The sequence below is a fragment of the Phlebotomus argentipes genome, unplaced genomic scaffold (assembly GCF_947086385.1).
Source record: "Phlebotomus argentipes unplaced genomic scaffold, Phlebotomus argentipes genome assembly contig_6, whole genome shotgun sequence".
Lineage (NCBI taxonomy): Eukaryota > Metazoa > Arthropoda > Insecta > Diptera > Psychodidae > Phlebotomus > Phlebotomus argentipes.
This window is the reverse complement of record NW_026776145.1, coordinates 2739012-2758010: the sequence shown is the minus strand read 5'-3', so window position 1 is coordinate 2758010 and position 18999 is coordinate 2739012. Positions and strand designations below refer to the sequence as shown.

Here is an 18999-nt window from a genome sequence, read left to right as displayed (position 1 = left end):
AAATTTTCCGGCATTTCATAGGAACTTTTCAATGATTTATATGGCTCAACTGGCCACATTCGGTTCGGAAAGTAGAAGGACATCAACGCAGAGACACGATTCGGCCGAGAAATCGTTGAATCCGCCACTGATGCGAAAGTTTAATTTAAAATGGTACTATTGACACTCGGCATCAATGGCCAAACCGAGTTCAGAGAGCGATTAGAAATAATCTGCCGTGATTATAAGTTTAATTGATCTCCGCACTTTAATTGCTGTGCTCAGTCAATTTATGTGCAAGTGTTCCGACTGACCTGGTTCTACGCAGTTCTCAGAAGAGTTTCGCCCAGTCCCCAACTTCTTTTGCCACTACTATCAAATTGCTAAAATTTATTCTTTCCATAATCAGTTTTTTGTGCGCAATCAACCACAATGGTGAGTGATTTTTGCTGGTTTTCTTCAGGACTTTTTTTCTGGGAAAAGTTTCTCATCCGGATTTTTTTCATATTGCAAAAAATCACATGCACTTTCCAATAGTGAGAGTTTGTCCTAACTAAAATTCTGTGGAAAAAACTGCCGTGTTTCTGCATTTTTTGTGTCATTCATGATTGACTGTAATGCGACTCCGACACTTTTTGTGCAAATAAATCATCAATTGTGTGCATAGAAAATTCACAAGCAAATTTCATAATTTTCCCCTTTTTTAATTGCGATAGGAAGAACTTTTTCAATCACAAGTGATTATATATATTTTTGCTGCTGTCAAGGGGTTATTTATCTGAAAAATATGTGTGTGGCTTCATCGTGAATAGATAAGTGTTGATTGATTGTGCCTAAAATGCCTTCTTGTTATTTCTTAGTGAGAAAGACGTGAAGAATTCTCAAAATCCATTCTTAAAATGCATAAATTTCTTTTTTTTATTAAGCACTCTATGTGATGACACATTTTTTCAATGCCTGAATCAAGATGTGATTCATAAGGAGAGCATTCTATTCGGAATACAAGTCGCGAAGCCTTTTTCGTGTTAAGTGACGATTGATTGATTCCGAAAGCTATAGAAGAGTTTGAAATATTTTACTGTATATTTTACTCAGATATTTCTTGCTTTCTTATCTCAATTCAATGATATTTGAAGGTGATTTGAGACACTTATTGAATGCTATTCACGAACATAAATACTTCTTGGCTTTGATAACTCGCTTTGTTCTGTTTCTGCTAAGGGATTTCTTTTACACCCGTGAGAATTTTTCTTTCTAAATTGCTATATTTTAAAATAATTTTTATTCCCCCCGCAATTTGGCGCAGGAACTCGACAAAGATCAGCTCAAGCGTAAGTGCAGGAACTTTAGTTTAGGGTCCTTGGAAAAAGTAATGAAAATGATTGAAAAATTGTACAGTGCTGAAGAATGCCTTTGACGCTTTTGACACGGAAAAGAATGGTTACATTCAGACTGACATGATTGGGATGATTCTGGAAATGCTTGGCCAGACACTGGACGACAAGTCTCTGCAAGCAGGTACTGCTCAATCGTGTCCATCGTGTCTGGGTTAATTTCTCTCGGTTGATCAATTAATCTGTAAATCCACAGTAATTCGGGAACACGATCAGCGACAGACTGGCAAGTTAGATTTTGAAAAGTTCGCCCAATTGGCGTCAAAGTATGTGGAGGTTGAGGAGGATTTCGAAGCCGTTCAGAGGGAGCTCAAGGAAGCCTTTCGACTCTATGACAAGGAGGGCAAGGGCTACTTGACACTCGAGGTGTTGCGGGATATTTTGAGGGAGTTGGACGATAAGATAACCGAGGACGACCTCGACATGATGATTGACGAAATCGATGCCGATGGTTCAGGAACTGTTGATTTCGACGGTACATATCGCATTTCTCGCCTTGTGCAATTTTCACCTCATTTACCCTCTCTTTTTTCTGTTTGTCACTCTTTCAGAATTCATGGAAGTCATGACAGGTTAATCATATTCAGTGAAAATATCATCAGTCCTTGTGAATACAAAATATTACAACATTGTGTTACATTTCTCTCTGTTCTGCAAGATATCAAGCAAAAAGAAAACTGATAAAATTGTTAGAGGAAATAAAATTTAGGAGATTTTGCAGTTATGCCACAATGTAAAGTCATCCTTGTAGGCTCATTACTCTTCTCTCTAGCGATGCCCATTGTAATTTGTGAATCGAAAATGTATCTATTTGTTGTTTTATAATAATTTTATAATAAAACCTACATATATCGCTCTAAATAAATCACCATATTTTACTGATTCACTGATGGTGTCTTGCGGCAACTCAATGGAATTTTTCTCACACCCAAAATTGAATCAGGAAGAGTCAGAATGAAGTGCATCTCTCACATTTTGGCCACTTTCCAACATGTTTGTGGATAAATCGGAGCATTTTCGGTGTACATAGCAGTGCTAAAACCAATTTAATTTGTACTTAGTCCGTGTTCGTAATAAGTGTTATAATAATAAAATGTTTTCCATCATGTAAATATTTGTACCAGACTTTATTTATAGTGGCGTATTTATTGGGTAAATAAAGAAAGTACTGAAATTTGATGGCACAGTTCATTCGTGGAAAGACGTTACTTTAATATACTCTCCATATTATGAAAAGCTCTCACGAAAACATCTCTCTATGTTGTTTACTTTACAGGAACTGCTCGATGAGGAAACCCTTAAAAGTAAGAGTATTTTCTGACAAATCTCACTTTCACTCTATATTGAGCTCGGTATTATTATTGTTTGTTAGTTCTGCAGAACGCTTTCAAAGCCTTCGATACAGACAATAGCGTCTTGACAGATGATATTGGCACAATTCTTGAAATGCTTGGTGAGGATTGACTATTATAATAATATCATGGAATGAAATAAATCAGAAATTTTCCTTTCAATATTCAGGACACAAGCTTGATGATCAATCACTCAAAACTCTGATCAGAACTCACGATCCACGCAGAACAGGTAAGTTGAACTTCGAACAATTTTGCGCTCTGGCCGGTGTTTATGTGGACATTGAGGAGGATCAAGATGCGATCCGTGAGGAATTGAGAGAAGCATTTCTACTGTATGACAAGGAGAGACTTGGATACTTAACAACTGAAGTCCTGAGAGATATCCTTCATGAGCTCGACGATAAGATAAGCGATGAAGATCTTGACATGATGATCGACGAAATTGACGCTGATGGCTCAGGAACAGTCGATTTCGAAGGTAATAAATCCAATTTTGAAACACATTTAATGACATTCGAGACTCACTTTCTACCTTTTCCTCTACAGAATTTATGGAAGTGATGACTGGTGAGTGAAGTGACAGATTCTGTTGTCTGTATTACATTAACTTTTGTAATCCGATGGAGCAATTAATAAAATGAACTTAGTGATTGTCGTTCTGTCGCGGTGTCGTGCAGTGTCTTTCTATATGTTTCGTGACGAAGTTCTGCGTGCTTACAGTAAATTTTATTTATTGATGACACTATTTCGTTTTTCTATAGGCTAATATTGTTAAATGAACGCTTTTTGCGGTCCATCAAAATTAACATGTTTCACAAAAGTACGCGACATAAATAAGCTTGTAAGGATGAAATGGGAGGCGAAATAAAAAAAAAATAGTTGAAGCAAAAAATGTGTGCTTTACTTTCCTTTGAACTTCAAAATAAATGTTGTCTTTTAAAATAGAAGGTTTTTAAGTTAAAATGTTGCGATCAAGTGTCATTCAACTCAGGTGAGTAATTTTCACCGGAAAGTAGGCAGTATTTTTCTTCTACTTATCAGAACACTTTTGAATATGTCTTTAATAACTGTCAAATTAGTCGTTTGTGTAACAATTATTTTATCCTTTGAAAAATCCCAATGAGAGTAAGAGGTTTTAATGTGAAATTTCTTTAACTTTTAACGTAGCCCTTAAATTAGTCTTCAATCCTTGAAATGAATAGAAACTGTTGCTCGAGGAAAAATGTCGAAATTGTTAAGTTAGTAAAACATTCCACTTAAATACACTTGACCCTAAAATCAATCAAGAACAGTCAAAGATGGCAATTATAAAAATGTATCCTTGGACTAACCATCGCCCAGGGTGGTTAATAAATGTTCTTTAATTCTTAAAAAAAAAAATAATTGAATTACCTAAATATATTCACTAACCATCGGGGATTGGATAAAGTGCATATTTATGAATCTACACCGGATAACACAATTTGCTATCTATCACGGTGATCTAAATAAGAACCTTTCCGTGGAACGCTTGCTAAGAAAAAGTCTCTGGCTACTCGATACATCGCCAGGGGCTAAAATTTGAGTCGAGCATTTGTCTCCGCCCGCAATCGATTTTCACAAGCGTTACCCCAAGAGATTTCACATAAAAAATCACACCCATGAGTTGTCTTGTAAATTTATACTCAATAAATATCTCATTCTTTTGTGTACCTTCGAGGGAAAAAAGAGTTGCGTGTCTGTCGGCCTTGAAGGTCCACTATTGATGGTCAAAGTTAAATTTTTAGTATCTGTCGTTGCAACATTTATGCAATTTGGACCACTTTCGCCGCTCATAAGTTGCACATGATGAAAGGTTCTCTCTTTTGTGCCGAGGCAGAGGAAAAGAGGTAACAGATAAAGATGAGGAATTGCCTGCCATGCGCGAGATTCCTTTCACAAAAAGCGAAATCGTCTGGTAGCAATTCTTTTTCACGTGGAGAAATTTTAATGACATAATTCATCAATGGTGTTGGTGTTTTTGGACAAAACTCTCGCTGATCAAATTCTTTTTGTCTATCATATTAAAAAATTTATTGATATCTCTTTACCTAATATGCATAGTTGATTTATTAAGAAATTGTCAATTTTTTGTAGCATTCCTTTACGTAAGACACGTCAAAAATCGCACTTAATTATCAAATATAAATTATGATTTAACTCACTCAAGTGGATATTGTTGTTTTCTCAGTTCACATTTCAAGATTGATAAAGTAAAGGTAGAGGAAAAAATGTGAAATATTTAGCTACCATAAAACACAGAGTCTGGAAAAATTTCAGCATCAATCAGTTTAATTGGCAAATTGTGCTCAAACATTTTGAAAGAAATTGGCGCTGGGCTTTGTGTGCCGTTCATTAGCCTAAGATAATTTTAATTGTCCCACTACCCGGCAGTCAGGTGATCAATAAAAAGAAAGAGAACTATTTTGAGATTTACTGGATGGAATGCGATTATTGTACAATCAAAATCTCAGGTAGGTTGTGTACAGGAATTGCACAAAAATCCACACTGAAATAGTGTGTATGGTATATAAAATCTTTGGTGTGTTTCTTCTAAGAGCAACGGAGAGTGTTGCTAAATCTTGATCGTAAAGCAGCAACAGAAAAACAGCAGCTGGGCTTAGAAGAATGAGATCGCTTTGTGTTTATTTAGTGCCCTGCACTGAATTTATTGCAAAACAATATACGTATGATACGTTTTTTTCCTCTTCCCTCTTCAAGTCCTCTACAGCCACACCGCAAGACATGTCTTGTGCCGCTTCAACACCTGATAGCATTCAGGTAACAATCTACTGTTTCACACATGCACCCGTAATGAATAATTTTAGTTTATTCATATGAGACATAATGCGACGGCGGACTTTATTGCTCCCTTCGGCCAATATTGGAATGTGACAAAATCACCGTGTGTTTATTTAGAGTGATTGAGAGAATTATTAATGCTCGCCCATGGCAATGCACAAAAGCAGCGTTACGCTATGTTGGTTAAGACCATGATTTCTCAAATGGAGACGAAGTATTTGAACTCCTACGAGAATTGGGCAATGCGACTTGTTCCTGGGATTAGATAGGAAAGGAATTTCACTTTCTTATTCCTCCTATTCAAATTCCAATTCATTAATTCACGTTAATTGATAATTTCCTTCATGCAATTCACAGATCTCACCATACCTTCGACTGTTTCATGTTGCTTGTTTTCCTCTGCGCAATAGAACTATAATAATAATAATAAAAATCCAGGCAGTTGGCAAAGTCTTCCCCTAATCAAATATTGTTCAGTCATTAAAATTAATTTCAATCGTGATTTGAATGATCATAAGATATGCCGCACTTGATCGAATTACGAAAAGCGGAGCTCTTGTGTGATCATAAATCTGAAAGACACCTAAGAATTTCAAGGGAACAGTGTGTGATCGTTCTCTCAGAGTTGCATTTAAATTAATGGACAAATTTCTAGTTTTTTGCCCATAGAAGCGACCGCATTCGCAGAAGGCAAGTTATCACATGAGTTAATATTAATTACGACCATTTTTTGGGGTCAGTTCTTAAGGCATGTCTAGTCTTTCCGTTATAATAAACTCCAAATCCATTGCGCACTAGTGCAGAAACACCAAAGTTGCAACTTCACTTTTAGAGTGACACGATGCATAATTTACTGGAGGACATGCTTTTAGAGAAGAAATGATCAGCTTGTGTGTTGCTGGAAAATTTTAAGGCACAAATCTTCTGGACGTCTTTCCCATACGTGTAAATAGAAGTGCAGAAAATTAACAAATATGGTGTGATCGACCTGAATTTCATACAACGTTACACAATTAAGCGGCTGCAGAAAATAAATAAAATAGTCAATCTCCTACGTTTTGTAAGAAAATCTTTCACTTCTTCTAAACACGTACCACAGAGGCTATAAAAAAATATCGAGCACTTCATGACGTCGATGAGAGTTAGTTTGAAACCCACTTTATCACACTCAATAATCAAAATTCAAACAATTTAGCGGTCCAAGACAAATTGGTGTTCTGCCGAGGAATTTCTCACTCAATTTAGAGAAATATGCACAAGTACGATTCCTTATTCCATGAAGGAGAGCGCAATTAAGGTGGAAAGAGGAAAAAGCTAATCTCAAGCCAGTGAACATTTAATTGGAAATTAATTGGATGTGATTAAATGCACACGATAGTTTGGCGGTTGCTTTATGTGGCAACTCCATGAGAACTCTCAAGCGAACCCAATTTTACTCTAAAAATCTTTAAATATGCGTGTTTGATTTGCAAAACCTTGCGTGTAATGTGATATTTCGGGATTTTTCCTTCTCAGTCATCGTTTAGAATGTATCAGACTTTTTAGGTTTGAGATCCGAAGGCCTCGATACCCCTTTTGCCCTCGTCTCAGAGCAAAACCAAAGTTATGAGATCGAATGTTACGTGCTGTTACACATTATGAGATGAATGTAAATTAAATGTTCAGGACGAAGAAGTGGGTGTGCTGCAAAATTCTCGTTTTCATCGAGCGGTGAGAGGAAGTGTTTATTTTCGCTAACTGAAAGCAAAAATGATTCACATTTTTATTGATCTCGCGCATGAATATTCGTGGGAGAAAGTCATTTTTGCAGTTGAGCGACTCCTTCTCAACTGCGATTCATCTCTCACTGGATGACTCTCATTTTTTCTTCCCTCCAAATTTTGCAAACGAGCTTCCTGTTTGGCACGTTTGTCAATCTAAATTAATTTTGAGGCTGAAAAGACTCGTGATGTAAAATAGTTTGGATTCAATTGAGGAGATACAAGCCACGATATGGAACGCTTTAGTGGAGTAATTCCTATGATTTGAGGGTCTCGATAGTTGTTAAGTAATATTGAAAAATTCCCGAGTTTCACAAAGTCGCACAAATGAATTTGATTAATTAATACAAAGTCTTGAATTTGATCTTATTCTTTTGCATACTTAACTTTCGTGCCCTTGGAATTACTGATCTCAGTCAATCAGTCGTAAATCCACCTTCTAACCGAAATTGTACGCAACCTTCGTTTAATTCGAAAAACTCGAAATGCATACATAATTTACAGCACTGCACCACATTATTCTTATTTTCAAGATTGCTATATACCACGGTGCCTTAACCCAAAACTTTTATCTACACCATAAACCCGATACTCTCATTTTAGGGCAAAAAAAAACTAAAATCAATTTTAATCACAGCTTGATTCAGGTTTCCAGTCAGATGATTTCTGTAATGTGGAAGGCAATAAAATGAATGGTCATTGCGGTTTGGCTCGGGCTTCTTGCATTCGCTGCACAAGTCAAAGCTTTGGCCGCTGACGAAACCGTACAAGTTCAGTGCGAGAGAGATAGAGAAGTGCCGATTTTTTCACGCTGCCATGTCACCTGATATAATGTATAACCAAAAATGCGATGGCAATTCGAGTGCAAAAGAAACAATTATGACACAAAATGGTGTCTTTTTATTTTTATCTGCACACTCAAGCTTGCTTTATATGCAAAATCTTTTCGTAAAGTATCCTTTCACTTGATTCATTTTCATTTATCCCCGCACATGCAAATGTGCCCATACATACATACATAATGCTGTTGCGGATTTACCTGCACTTTCCAGAGGGCATTGTAAATTGTATTCGGCAGTGCGCACAAAAGATTGAGTTACACCTGAATTACCACAAATATTGACTCAAGTATTCAAGCATTTTTCCCAGTGTAAGCGTGATGATTTGTTAGTCTCTCGAGAGGAGCTTTTCCACGGGGTTCCGCAACAGAAGGTGCAAGTGAAAAAGGTCGGATGGGACAAGTTGGGGAGGGAAGTGCAAAATTGCTACTATACTTCAGAAATGAAAGTGTTACAAATTTTAATTAATGTTGAATGCTTCGATGAAATTGACAAACAACCTGTTGTTCATTGAAATGTAGCCACCCAGCAGACATGAATGTGTCTATCAAAGGTGCTCTAGAAAAGAAACCACGTTCGTGAAAATGACAAAAAAGTAGGTGTATCAATTCACTTCATAACTCAACTACATAGCATGTGGTCAATATTTAATTTGTTAATATGTACCTTTTTATGACACTTTTCATGAATTAAAATGTGACGGAAAGCACGCAGACCGTGGCTGTTGTGCTTTGAGATCCACTATCGCCTGCACTTTGTCACCTGTCAGCGAAACCATCAAAAAATAATGAGTGAAACGAATTTTAATGCCTCATGAGTATAAGAGATTGCCTTCCGCGGTGGCAGAGAAAATGCAGAAGACTCTCAATAGTAAAATGATGGGCTCTGAAAAGCACTAAAGCAGCACTTTGTTAATGAAAATGCTTTAATTCAATCACATGTCGAACGAAATTGAGCCATAATTTCAGACGAGATCACTAATTTTATAGCGACATTAAATCATCTTATTTGAAGCATTTTGGTGTAATAAAAAGATGTGCTATTACTTCCAAAAGAACTCAATCGTTTCCAGCAAATTGGTGTAAAACGTGTAAAATGAAGTCGTAAATCTTATCCAAGAAGCTGTTTTATACTGAGACACTAGAAACGTTTTCGCGGACAAAAACTTAGCTGTTTCCGCTCAAATGTTCAAGAATTCTAGCTTTGAAGTAAAAAAAAATTCAAAACTTTCGCACAATTACGAAACTTATTGAAAAGAGATTTGCAAAATTCATTCCTTTTGAGTCTGTCAAATGTATTCTTAATCTTTATCTGCTTGTCTGATCAAAGTTTCGCCAAATCCGTAACACAACATCTCTGTTTCAACCTGTGCCAAATATTACCACATTTTTTGCTGCTTACTTTTCTCTGGGTTATATTCGAAAGAAAGGAAAATATCATGCATATGTATGAACTGAGTGGACGGCAAGGTCGCTTTTATGCTCAGAGACTTTTTCTTCTCTCCGGCGCGGCAGCTTCGTAAAAAAGGTCCCCTTTTTTACAGCATTTGATTAGTTTATGGGGCTAATATGTATCAGATATTAATATAACATACACAGCGAGTAGCTGAAAAAATTTCCTGCCAACATGGATGCAATAATTACTTTTATTATCTCCTTTTTCACTGCCAAAGGTGCACAGCGGCAGAGTGAAAAAGAAAGAAAGTCGATTAAAGGAGTTGAATATGTTTTATTTGTCTCTCATGACTAGTTCGCGAAGGTTACAGAAAGCCCAGAAATCGAGGAAAAAAATTAATATATGATTTTTATTGCCGAAAGTCTCATTTGGACCATGTTTTATACATACACACGTTGAGAAAAAATAAGACAAGAGTATCCACGCTGTGAATTAGTCCAATGAAAGTATTTTGAGCGTCGATCGTTTTATCGCTTAAATGAAATCGCCACAGTCCGGAAGAAAGTGAAAGAAATCTGCCTTTTTACAAAAATTCGGTCTTATTTTATTCATGTGATTTCAATTAAATATAAAACAAAGTCACGATTATTGATTTATTGTATCAATCTCGATGTTCTGCATAGTTGATCTCATAAATTGCTTCTATACAAATACCGAGTACAAATCTTTCTTCCCACAGTGAACACTCAAATTTATCAAATTAAATGAAGTATGCGATCTCCGCTTTATTTCGCCCAGTAATTGCCATACTTCATGTGGGATACTGTTCCATTCATTATGTAAATAATTAGCAAAAGTGAGCTTTTAATGATAAGAAAATACCTTTCAAAGATTTATGTGGTCTCTCAGGGAAATTCAGCACAATATTTGCCAAGCGGGATTAAGTGGCTTAAATTTCTCTCCGCTTGGAAATAGCATGAGAGTACGTAAATTTTAATTTTGTATTAAAATTACATGCAACGTTAAATATGGGGACTTTTTAATTAGGAAATGAGACGAGTCTCGTGACTAATAATTATATGGCTGTCTGGAAATGCAGTTGGAAAATTCACAGGGGAAAGCAAAATAAAACTTAATGTATGGGTTTGAAAGTCTCACCACTTAGAAAATTAAGAAATTGTAATTCTTGGGTGAATTGTCCAAGAAAAACGTGAAATAGGGAATTTAGAAGAAATATCGCTTGTCGATTTTGTTAGAGAAGTCATCACGCAAAAGCTGAGAAATTGGCGCCAAAAGTTCATGCACGTGAAAATAGATGCGTTGTATAACAGGCAGAAGAAAAGAAGAAGAAGTTGGTGGGAAGAAATATCGCAGAAGCATTGCAAGGTGGGAGACTGAAAAAAAAACAGAGAAATGCGTGTTTGATAAGGAAGACTTCACACGGCATTGCACGTTTATTTCGCAGTGCGGGATTCACCTAAAAAATTTCCCTACATTTGGAGAAAAATTTCACAAATATTTTCATTGTTGGCTTTTTTTTTGGTCACCACCAGTGAAAATTCCATCATTCTGCAATGCGACTCATGAAAGTTTCGCGATTGCACCAAATTAATTTCGTGCTTTAGCATTTTAAAATATATATTGCGACTTAATGCAATAAACTTGAATTTGAATTGGACGGTTAATGGGCGTAAGTAAATGATACAATATCACCTTCCTTATTTAAAAGCCAGACTTATTGCATCTTTATTGGAAGTTTTGAAAGTCTCGACGTGGATTACCTAAGAAAACTGCCGGAATTTTCGAACCATTTTTACGACACTCTCTTAGAATCTCTTGCAAATGGCTATAATGCGGTGAATTTTGTAAATTATTGAGTGATTTTTTATTGCTCGCCAAGCAATATTTTGCCCAAAATACATGGGTAAGATATTGTTTGACGAATACTTCGGCAAATAAAATACACACTCGAGATCACAATCTAAATGTATTGCTGTACTTTTACTCTACTTCACCTTAGATTTTTTTTCCTGCACCTCTTTCAATATGTAACAATTAGCTGGGCTGAAAAAGAGTATTCCCATATAATGATACAGCGATTTAATAAAATAACAATTCTATTAATGTAGCAATCTCATGCGAGATATCATGAGAATGCAGGCAAAACGATCTCCAATGATGCAGTGTGGCGGCAAAAAGTGAGCTAAATCATTTGGAAAATCAAATGGCTATTTGTTAATTTATTTGAGTGCTTTTAATTGCTTCTCACCCGAAAATTTTATGTGCAGGTAATTGTAAGTGTAGCAGGCTTTCTGGTAAGTGGAATGTGCTCCGTATAAGGAATAAAATTGGAACTTTGGGCGGGGTTTTCAAGGCCACATACAAAAGTTTTTGATCTGGGGCCTGTGCCAGATACAAGGCCCCCAAATTATGTACACTTTTCATTGAATTTCTCGGGTGCGATAGTAAAGTCAGCACGCAATGTGCAAATAAATATTTGGTCATATTGATTGAGGAGAGTTGAGTTGGAAGAAAAAATGACATTAATTATTTTATGTTAAATAAATTACACCAGACTGTCCGTTAGCAGCTAGAGATACACTTTTTTGTGCGGCCATTAGACAAATCAAATTTGTTCATTATATTGTTGTGATCGATGTCCTTGTCTCGAAATCGCCATACGCTTTCTTGCCGCTGACGGACAGAGCAATTTTCTTGTATTTTTCTGAAAAGCACGCTGAGCATTTGGAGTTGAAAAATGCGGTGCAATTTTTTCCACCGACACGCGGCAGCACTCCTTAATGTCCATGAAGGTGAAGTGTGCGGCGAATAGGATCTTCCTTCTAATAGCGTGGTGTCGAGCTCCGAGATCACAGATAAGAGGTGTCGAATGCCTAAAAAATGGAGCGATAATGATCGGTGAACGCCCAAATTCTGTTCTTTTGAAATATGAGATCTTGTTCCTTGAACACCTGATCGCAAGATCGCAACTTGCAATGATCTTGACAATCTTTCACGTCACTTCTACGGTTATTCCACCACATCCTTACTCTGTCGTCATATTGCTCTTTTGCGGAGCTACATTGATTGATATTTATTCACAAAATAAATTAATTCAATTATTCTCGGGAAAATTATGACATAAACTAGAGAGTAAATAGCCTACGATCTTGCACCACATATTTACTTGGTAAGTAAATCATTCCGGAACTGTAGACGTTCGCACTTCACATCATTGTTTCTTTTTTTTCTCTATATGAAATTCAGAATGTTTCAGGTATTCGAGAAATATTTTGGATCAAATTTCTATTGGCGTGAAATTATTTTATATTTCTCTTATATAAATAATTATATCTATTGACTAGATTTATGAGAAATGTATGTAAAAATTGCAAAAATGTATCAGCTGTGAAACCCCTAAAATTGATTTTTAATGCCTTTCCGTATTACCATGTAATGCATTGTGCTAGAAAAGTTCCTGAGAGCAACAATGTGGCCATAGAAAATGAGTTGAGAAAAGCAGTCCTAATCGCGATGCCGCGATATACTTTTGTGCCCATTTAGGTAACAACCAACTTTGTCCGAAAGTCATTCTTCAAGTCCGACATCGATTAGTCATTTTCTTCAATAGTCCTTCGCTCGGCGTTTGTCTAACATGTTGCGGGGTTACATCACAGAGGGGATGCAAAAAATGGGAAAACGGACGACGCGTTGTCGAAAATCACACCAGGATATGTGGCCATAGCACGTAATTGATTGAAATATTCACAGCGTATGGCGGGAGTTTGGCGAAGGTGGACGTTTGGGTGAAAATCACGAAACTAGATCAACCGCTCGATCTTCAGTGAAGGCGAGATCGAGCAACAAAAGTCAATACACCGTAATCGATCAACCATATCATCTACCATCTTTTGCACACACGACTTGAAAATCAATCGGCGATGTGATGTATGATCTGGAAATTGTGCTTTAAACTTTCCAACACTTGTTGCCTTGCTGATCTTTTTTCTCGATCGCGTCTTTGTTGGTGCCTCGCGAAGAGCTACTGGGTTGAAGGTGAGACAACGGGAAGTGGCTTTTCTTCGGTCATTTGCTTCTTTTGCGATCCTCAGTGCACAGAGAATTGCTTCACACCATTTTTTCGCATCAATATACACGAAAAGTGCGGACCTCATTCTGTGCATGTAAAGAAATTTTGTGAATGCTCTGCAATCTTTTCACTCCCAGCACAGTGATTTTCTCTATACAAATTCCAGGTTTAAGTTGGATGCAGATGAAAAAGTTCGGCGTTTTAGTGTCTCTCCAGAAAAGTGTGGAGGAAAAACGCAGAAATTGCTTAATGTGTTCTCTCACTCTTTTGTCCCCCACATTTGATAAATTGATTCCAAAGAGTGAACTCCCCACTTCTTAGGCACGAGGCCCCCAGATATTCGCCAAGAGAAAGGTATTATATACAACGGTTGTGCAGAAAGAAGTTCAGTGCGAGGGAAACTTGGGCCGTGTGTTTGATGTCGGCCACCAGTGAGTTTATACGAATGGACACAGTTGAGCTTGAGCGATCTTTTGGTTCTTTTGTGCGAATAATTCCAGTGATCTTGATGTGATGGTACAATCTGGAACAGAGATCAGTGATTAATTTATCCTGTTCTACGGATTACTCTCACTCACGGATAATTTCTAAGCCTCACTCAAGGATTTCAGACTTCACTCAATCGCCCGGCCTTAAGTGATTGGTTTCTTTGCGAGTGATCTTGCAATTGAACAGATAAACTGCAGTGCTCAACAGATCTTTGGATTAATACCATTCGTCAAGAACTCAATTGTTTGTGAGGCAAAGGTGAAACGATGGCATCAGGCAGACGGAAAATACACCAATTAGTTCTTCTCGGAATATGTCTGTACGTTTTTAATTCCATACTCGTGGTGGAAGGTGTGAGAGTTCAAACGAAGCGGGTAAAAGGTAAGTTTGCACTGAAAACATCGAAATTTCCTTGCTGCTCCAAAGTGAATTTATGATGACAATGAATTGGATTTGGTCTCCTTTGTGGCCGATAGAGATCTCTATCTGGAGACAAGAAGTGACTTTCCAGGCCTCAATCCGTGTGCGGAAAAAACAGCCGATCAATTTCTCCAAAGTCGGTAAACGCACAGCTTCTTAACTGTTGTTCATCTCTCCGGTTCTGAAATTACAGTCTCGTGGAGACACTTTTTCGGTGAATTTCTTGTCGCCTCAGTTGCTAAAATCCTCCACTAAATGGCTGTGCAAAAATGATCGCAGCTTCTTGGACAACCGGTTTCTTAGTGTTAGAGTAGAAAGTTGAAGTTTAGCGCAACTGGAAACGTTCCATTTCTGTCAATCAGTTGATCAGTGTTTTTATCCACTCTTGTATTTTTCAATTAAGCACACTTCTAATTAGAGGACAGCAAAATTCTGCTCTGCCTTATTGCTGAAAGGAAAAAGAAACACGAACAAATTCCTAAGAGCCAAACCAAGAGAGGCAATCAGAGGAGTAATTACATTTTTCATCAAGGGTAATTTCATATTGCTTAATAAAATTAATGAGTATAGGTATGTAAATATTTATTTATTAAGTATAAAGAGGTGGCATTACTATTGGCGTGAATTAAATCAATTAAATACAATTAACAAGTTAGTATTAAATGTACACTATACTGGAAAACACATTTCACTTTTGCCATTAATCTCAAAAGTCTGAACCAATTGTTGGGCCTAGTAAAATATTTGAATAGGTGAAAATCCAACTGAAATTGGTGAAATTGCCCATTAAATTGCAGGTTCACTTGTTTTCCGCATACATTTTTTCCAAGATATTATTGTTATTCCTTTCAAAGAGAAGACGCAATTAAAAAGTTTATAGCCACAACACATGATCCATGTATGAGCATAATGCTCATTCGCATTTTCGTACATAACGTAAATAGTTGGTTCATTGAAATTAGCCAGAGGAATCCCAAATAGTATTCAAATGGCCAGCAAAAGAAGTCATAAAGGCTGAGAAAATAGTGTTTAAATTTAACGTAAGTACTTGTAAATCAGTCTGATGAAAGTATATTGGCTTATTGGAGTCAATTAAAATTTTAGTCTGATGCGAATGTCCGTCAATTTCACTCCTAATCATCGCTGCGGGGAGAGTTCAGCTTGAAGAAGCGAAACTGCACATCATGAGATGATCCACTGCGATAGAAGGCATAATCTGAGACACAACATGTGATGAAACTTTTGCATGAGTTCGCAGACAGACGAACTCGCACGTCGAAAGAGAAATTCATTGGAAGTCACACATAAATTACGGGTGCGAACTATTTTTCCAGCCAATTCTTTAGCAATCACCACAAAGGATCATTAATTCAATAATGTGCATTAAGGGGGATTATTGGGTTGAAATGGAAGCTCGTAGGACTTTTCAGTTCTCACGCTTGATCAATTTGCGCACGCAATTGAAAGAGCAAGGGGATATAATTTTGAAATAGAATCATAAATAGGAAGGGCCTACTTTGGAACCAGGCTACAAGTATCCGGTGATGTACAAACCCTTAGTTTGAATTTTAAATTTTGTACATTAACCAGACCGTAAGATATAGGAAAGTGCGCGGAAAAAAGATATTTAGGGAGCCGTGAATTAAAGTGTCTTAAGTAAGGAGAAAGTCAAATTAAAAGCCATGTGCAAATTGAACACTTAAAAATTGATTTTACTAGAAAACGCAACGAACTTTTCATCCGATCCGAGATTATCATGCGAAGCACTCGCTTGACACACGTCCACTGTGCACTGGAATTGTTAAAGAGCAGCCAAGAAAGTGAGATCTCTGCTGAAAGTACGATAGATAGAGATAAGAGACACGATTGAAACATTAGCGGACGTTTAATGCAATCTCTGGCAGCAACATTGAGTTATTTTTATGGGAAACTCCTCTTATGGAATTTTCGTACGTAATTTAGCACTGAAGTCGCTCCATTAATTGCCTGAAATCTCAGGTTGAATAAAACCGCTATGACTATGAAGCTATAAAATTTGGTCTTGGAATATGGATTCCAATCTTGCGTACATGACAAACGGTTTCGTGGTGGTTGCCAATTCGTTTATGCGATTAATAGAGTGAAACAGTTGGAATTGTTCTCACCAAGGGCAACTCTTTCGAAAACCGAACGATTTTTCCGAGAGCTGGACGCACTTGTGTGGCGATCAACAATCCATCCCTGACCACAGAGACAAGCACTTACAATTCTACTACAATTTGCTCAAGATCGTGAACAATTGAAGATCCTAATCTCACGTCTTAAGTACTCTGGGTCTCCGCATTTTGAGTGTCCCTCCGGGAGTGGTGGGGTGAAAAGCACCATAATTGTATGTGAAATTATGCACGATGTGAAATTGTCATATCGTGGGAGTACAAATAGCAATTCTGCAGAGCCCAAATACACCTCATTGCAGCGTTTCAGAATCGGACTCTATGCCGTCTATAGACAAGAGAGGCGCTGAGACCAAAGCAGAATGAATTGCATAAGATTATTGGCATACCGAAGGTGTTTTCCATCACGACTCACTTCACTTATATTTTATGTATTTACACACATTTTCTCAGGTCAACCATGGTTCTACTGAGAGCTCCAGTAAAGTATTAAAATGTCAAGCGGATACTTCAACTCTGGGAGCTCACTGTAGCAATTTTAATTCTTATTCACACATGTGGCTCATGTAATTACCCATATTTTGTGTGAAATTTCAACTATCACAGGTATAAAATATGGATTCACATATATTCTCCCGTGGTGTTCCACCAATTGCCATTCTCTGCCTTTAACAGTGCAATTTCTCTCAAGAATGAAGTGAACAATATGCAGATTTAAAATGCAGCATTATCTATGGTGAATAAGGAGAATAGCGAGATAAAATTGATCGATTTGCCATATTTAAGATTTTACACCTGAGGCTTTCGTTTTATGATCTTTAAATACTATATCCAACTTTGGAGCTCGGCTGCAACCCTTTTGTGGTAAACTTACATAATGAAATGCAAAGTATTGGTTACCGCGCTCGAAAAGGCACTTTTGGTGCTTGAGAATGTAATAGCTCTATTTCTAATATAATGGGAACTTTTACACTCGAGAGGTTTCTCATAGGCAAGATCGATGTACCCAGCTTTCCATTAATAGTCGTATACTTTTCAATTTATACCACATCTTGACACAAACTCGAATGCGCCGCTTTAGTCCAGATGCAAATATTTTCACACCTCAAAAATGCCGTTTAAATCCCATCCTACCTGATTCATCTTTTTCGATTATCTTCTCTCATTCACGGGGCAGTCTTTCCGGTTCCGGATTAAGCGCTCTGAGCACACGTCTCCGGTTCCTGCTTTGGCCTCACTGACGCTTCCGCCACTAAAAGCTCACCTTTGTCTAATCTATCGCACTGCGAGAGATTGAAAAGGCGATACCCAGTCTCACCTGGCGTTACAATTTGCAGAAATTTTAGTTCATTGACAAATTGCTATTTCCTGTTCAAGTTTTCTAGGATCAGATAGAGCACAAGGTCTCTAGTAACGAGGGGAAAGAATGGGAATAGGAGGAAGCCAATTCCACCTACTTTCTTTTCTTGCATTCCGCGTGCGTGAAAAGCTCTGTGTCAATCACAAAAGCTCCACACCAAGTCAGTGCAATTCTCCTCTGATGCAAGATATTGCGGTGATGTGGGGAAAGAGACGATGGAGGTATTTTGAAAATAAATTGATTGTTCATAGTTAATCAATAGAGCGTTATTGTGGGCAAATAATTCAATTTGACTGTATTGTTGAGGCGAGAGGAACGATCAAGCCACTCAATTGGGCAAAGAAAGAAAACCACATCCTAATTTCAGTGTCCGTATGCTGCACAATGGTGCTCTGGCGTGCGTTTGTTTCTAAATATTTCATTGAATGCCTTTTTGTAGAATGTGTGCCATACACATTTTTTGCATGCCAAGAAAATATATCAAGTGAATTGTAGCGCTGTAAAAAGTACCTCAGCACATAGTCTAGGTGACTGCCAACCAATTTCCTGACCTTGTTGGCAAATATAATTTTTATATTATAAATTACCCTCCCGCTGCCTGACGTATAACGTTAATCGCGAGATTTGGCTCCCCATCAGCACCTTTCCACATAGTGTGGAAGTCGGATTTTCTCTGCCTTTCCATCCATATTATTTCGGCATCGAAGGAAAAGTCACGTAGGCAAGAAATTTCTGTGGTTTAATTTACTGGGTCGGCGTTTATTTTTCCTTGCTCTCCTATTGCTTCAGTATAAATTACAATTTGTGCGAAATTTAATGAAAATACACGCACTTGAGGTGCTAAGTATTAACTTCATGTGCGACCTTTGGCGCCAATTCAACAAAATATCAATTGTTTTTCCTTCCATCGTGTTGTGACTCTTCAACAATGGTGATCGAGGGGTT

The 18999-nt window shown here is 37.4% G+C and overlaps 2 protein-coding genes across 3 annotated transcripts; both read left to right on the top strand.

The window, feature by feature from the left end:
- The first annotated feature begins 301 nt into the window (after positions 1-301).
- Positions 302-2578, top strand: LOC132256123 (troponin C, isoallergen Bla g 6.0101-like). Its single transcript, XM_059752319.1, has 5 exons — positions 302-414; positions 1286-1310; positions 1378-1497; positions 1570-1848; positions 1925-2578. Exons 1-5 carry the CDS (start codon positions 412-414, stop codon positions 1948-1950), a joined length of 453 nt encoding a protein of 150 aa, XP_059608302.1. The 5' UTR covers positions 302-411; the 3' UTR covers positions 1951-2578.
- On the top strand, positions 302-3612 carry LOC132256130 (troponin C, isoallergen Bla g 6.0101-like). Of its 2 annotated transcripts, XM_059752340.1 has the most exons (6): positions 302-414; positions 2650-2677; positions 2746-2826; positions 2895-3206; positions 3275-3295; positions 3490-3612. In XM_059752340.1, the coding sequence occupies exons 1-6, from the start codon at positions 412-414 to the stop codon at positions 3492-3494; spliced, it is 450 nt and encodes a 149-aa protein (XP_059608323.1). In that variant the 5' UTR covers positions 302-411; the 3' UTR covers positions 3495-3612. The 2 variants fall into 2 exon arrangements, with proteins under 2 accessions (XP_059608323.1, XP_059608315.1); XM_059752332.1 differs by lacking the exon at positions 3490-3612 and having other exon boundaries at positions 3275-3303.
- Positions 3613-18999: the final 15387 nt, after the last annotated feature.

What these genes read in the sequence shown, in the direction of transcription:
- LOC132256123 (XM_059752319.1), top strand. An exon ending in CGACAAAGATCAGCTCAAGC is followed by an intron (nt 1,311 to 1,377) that starts GTAAGTGCAGGA and finishes AAAATTGTACAG; the next exon opens with TGCTGAAGAATGCCTTTGAC. An exon ending in AGGAACTGTTGATTTCGACG is followed by an intron (nt 1,849 to 1,924) that starts GTACATATCGCA and finishes TCACTCTTTCAG; the next exon opens with AATTCATGGAAGTCATGACA.
- LOC132256130 (XM_059752332.1), top strand. An exon ending in CACAATTCTTGAAATGCTTG is followed by an intron (nt 2,827 to 2,894) that starts GTGAGGATTGAC and finishes TTCAATATTCAG; the next exon opens with GACACAAGCTTGATGATCAA. An exon ending in AGGAACAGTCGATTTCGAAG is followed by an intron (nt 3,207 to 3,274) that starts GTAATAAATCCA and finishes TTTCCTCTACAG; the next exon opens with AATTTATGGAAGTGATGACT.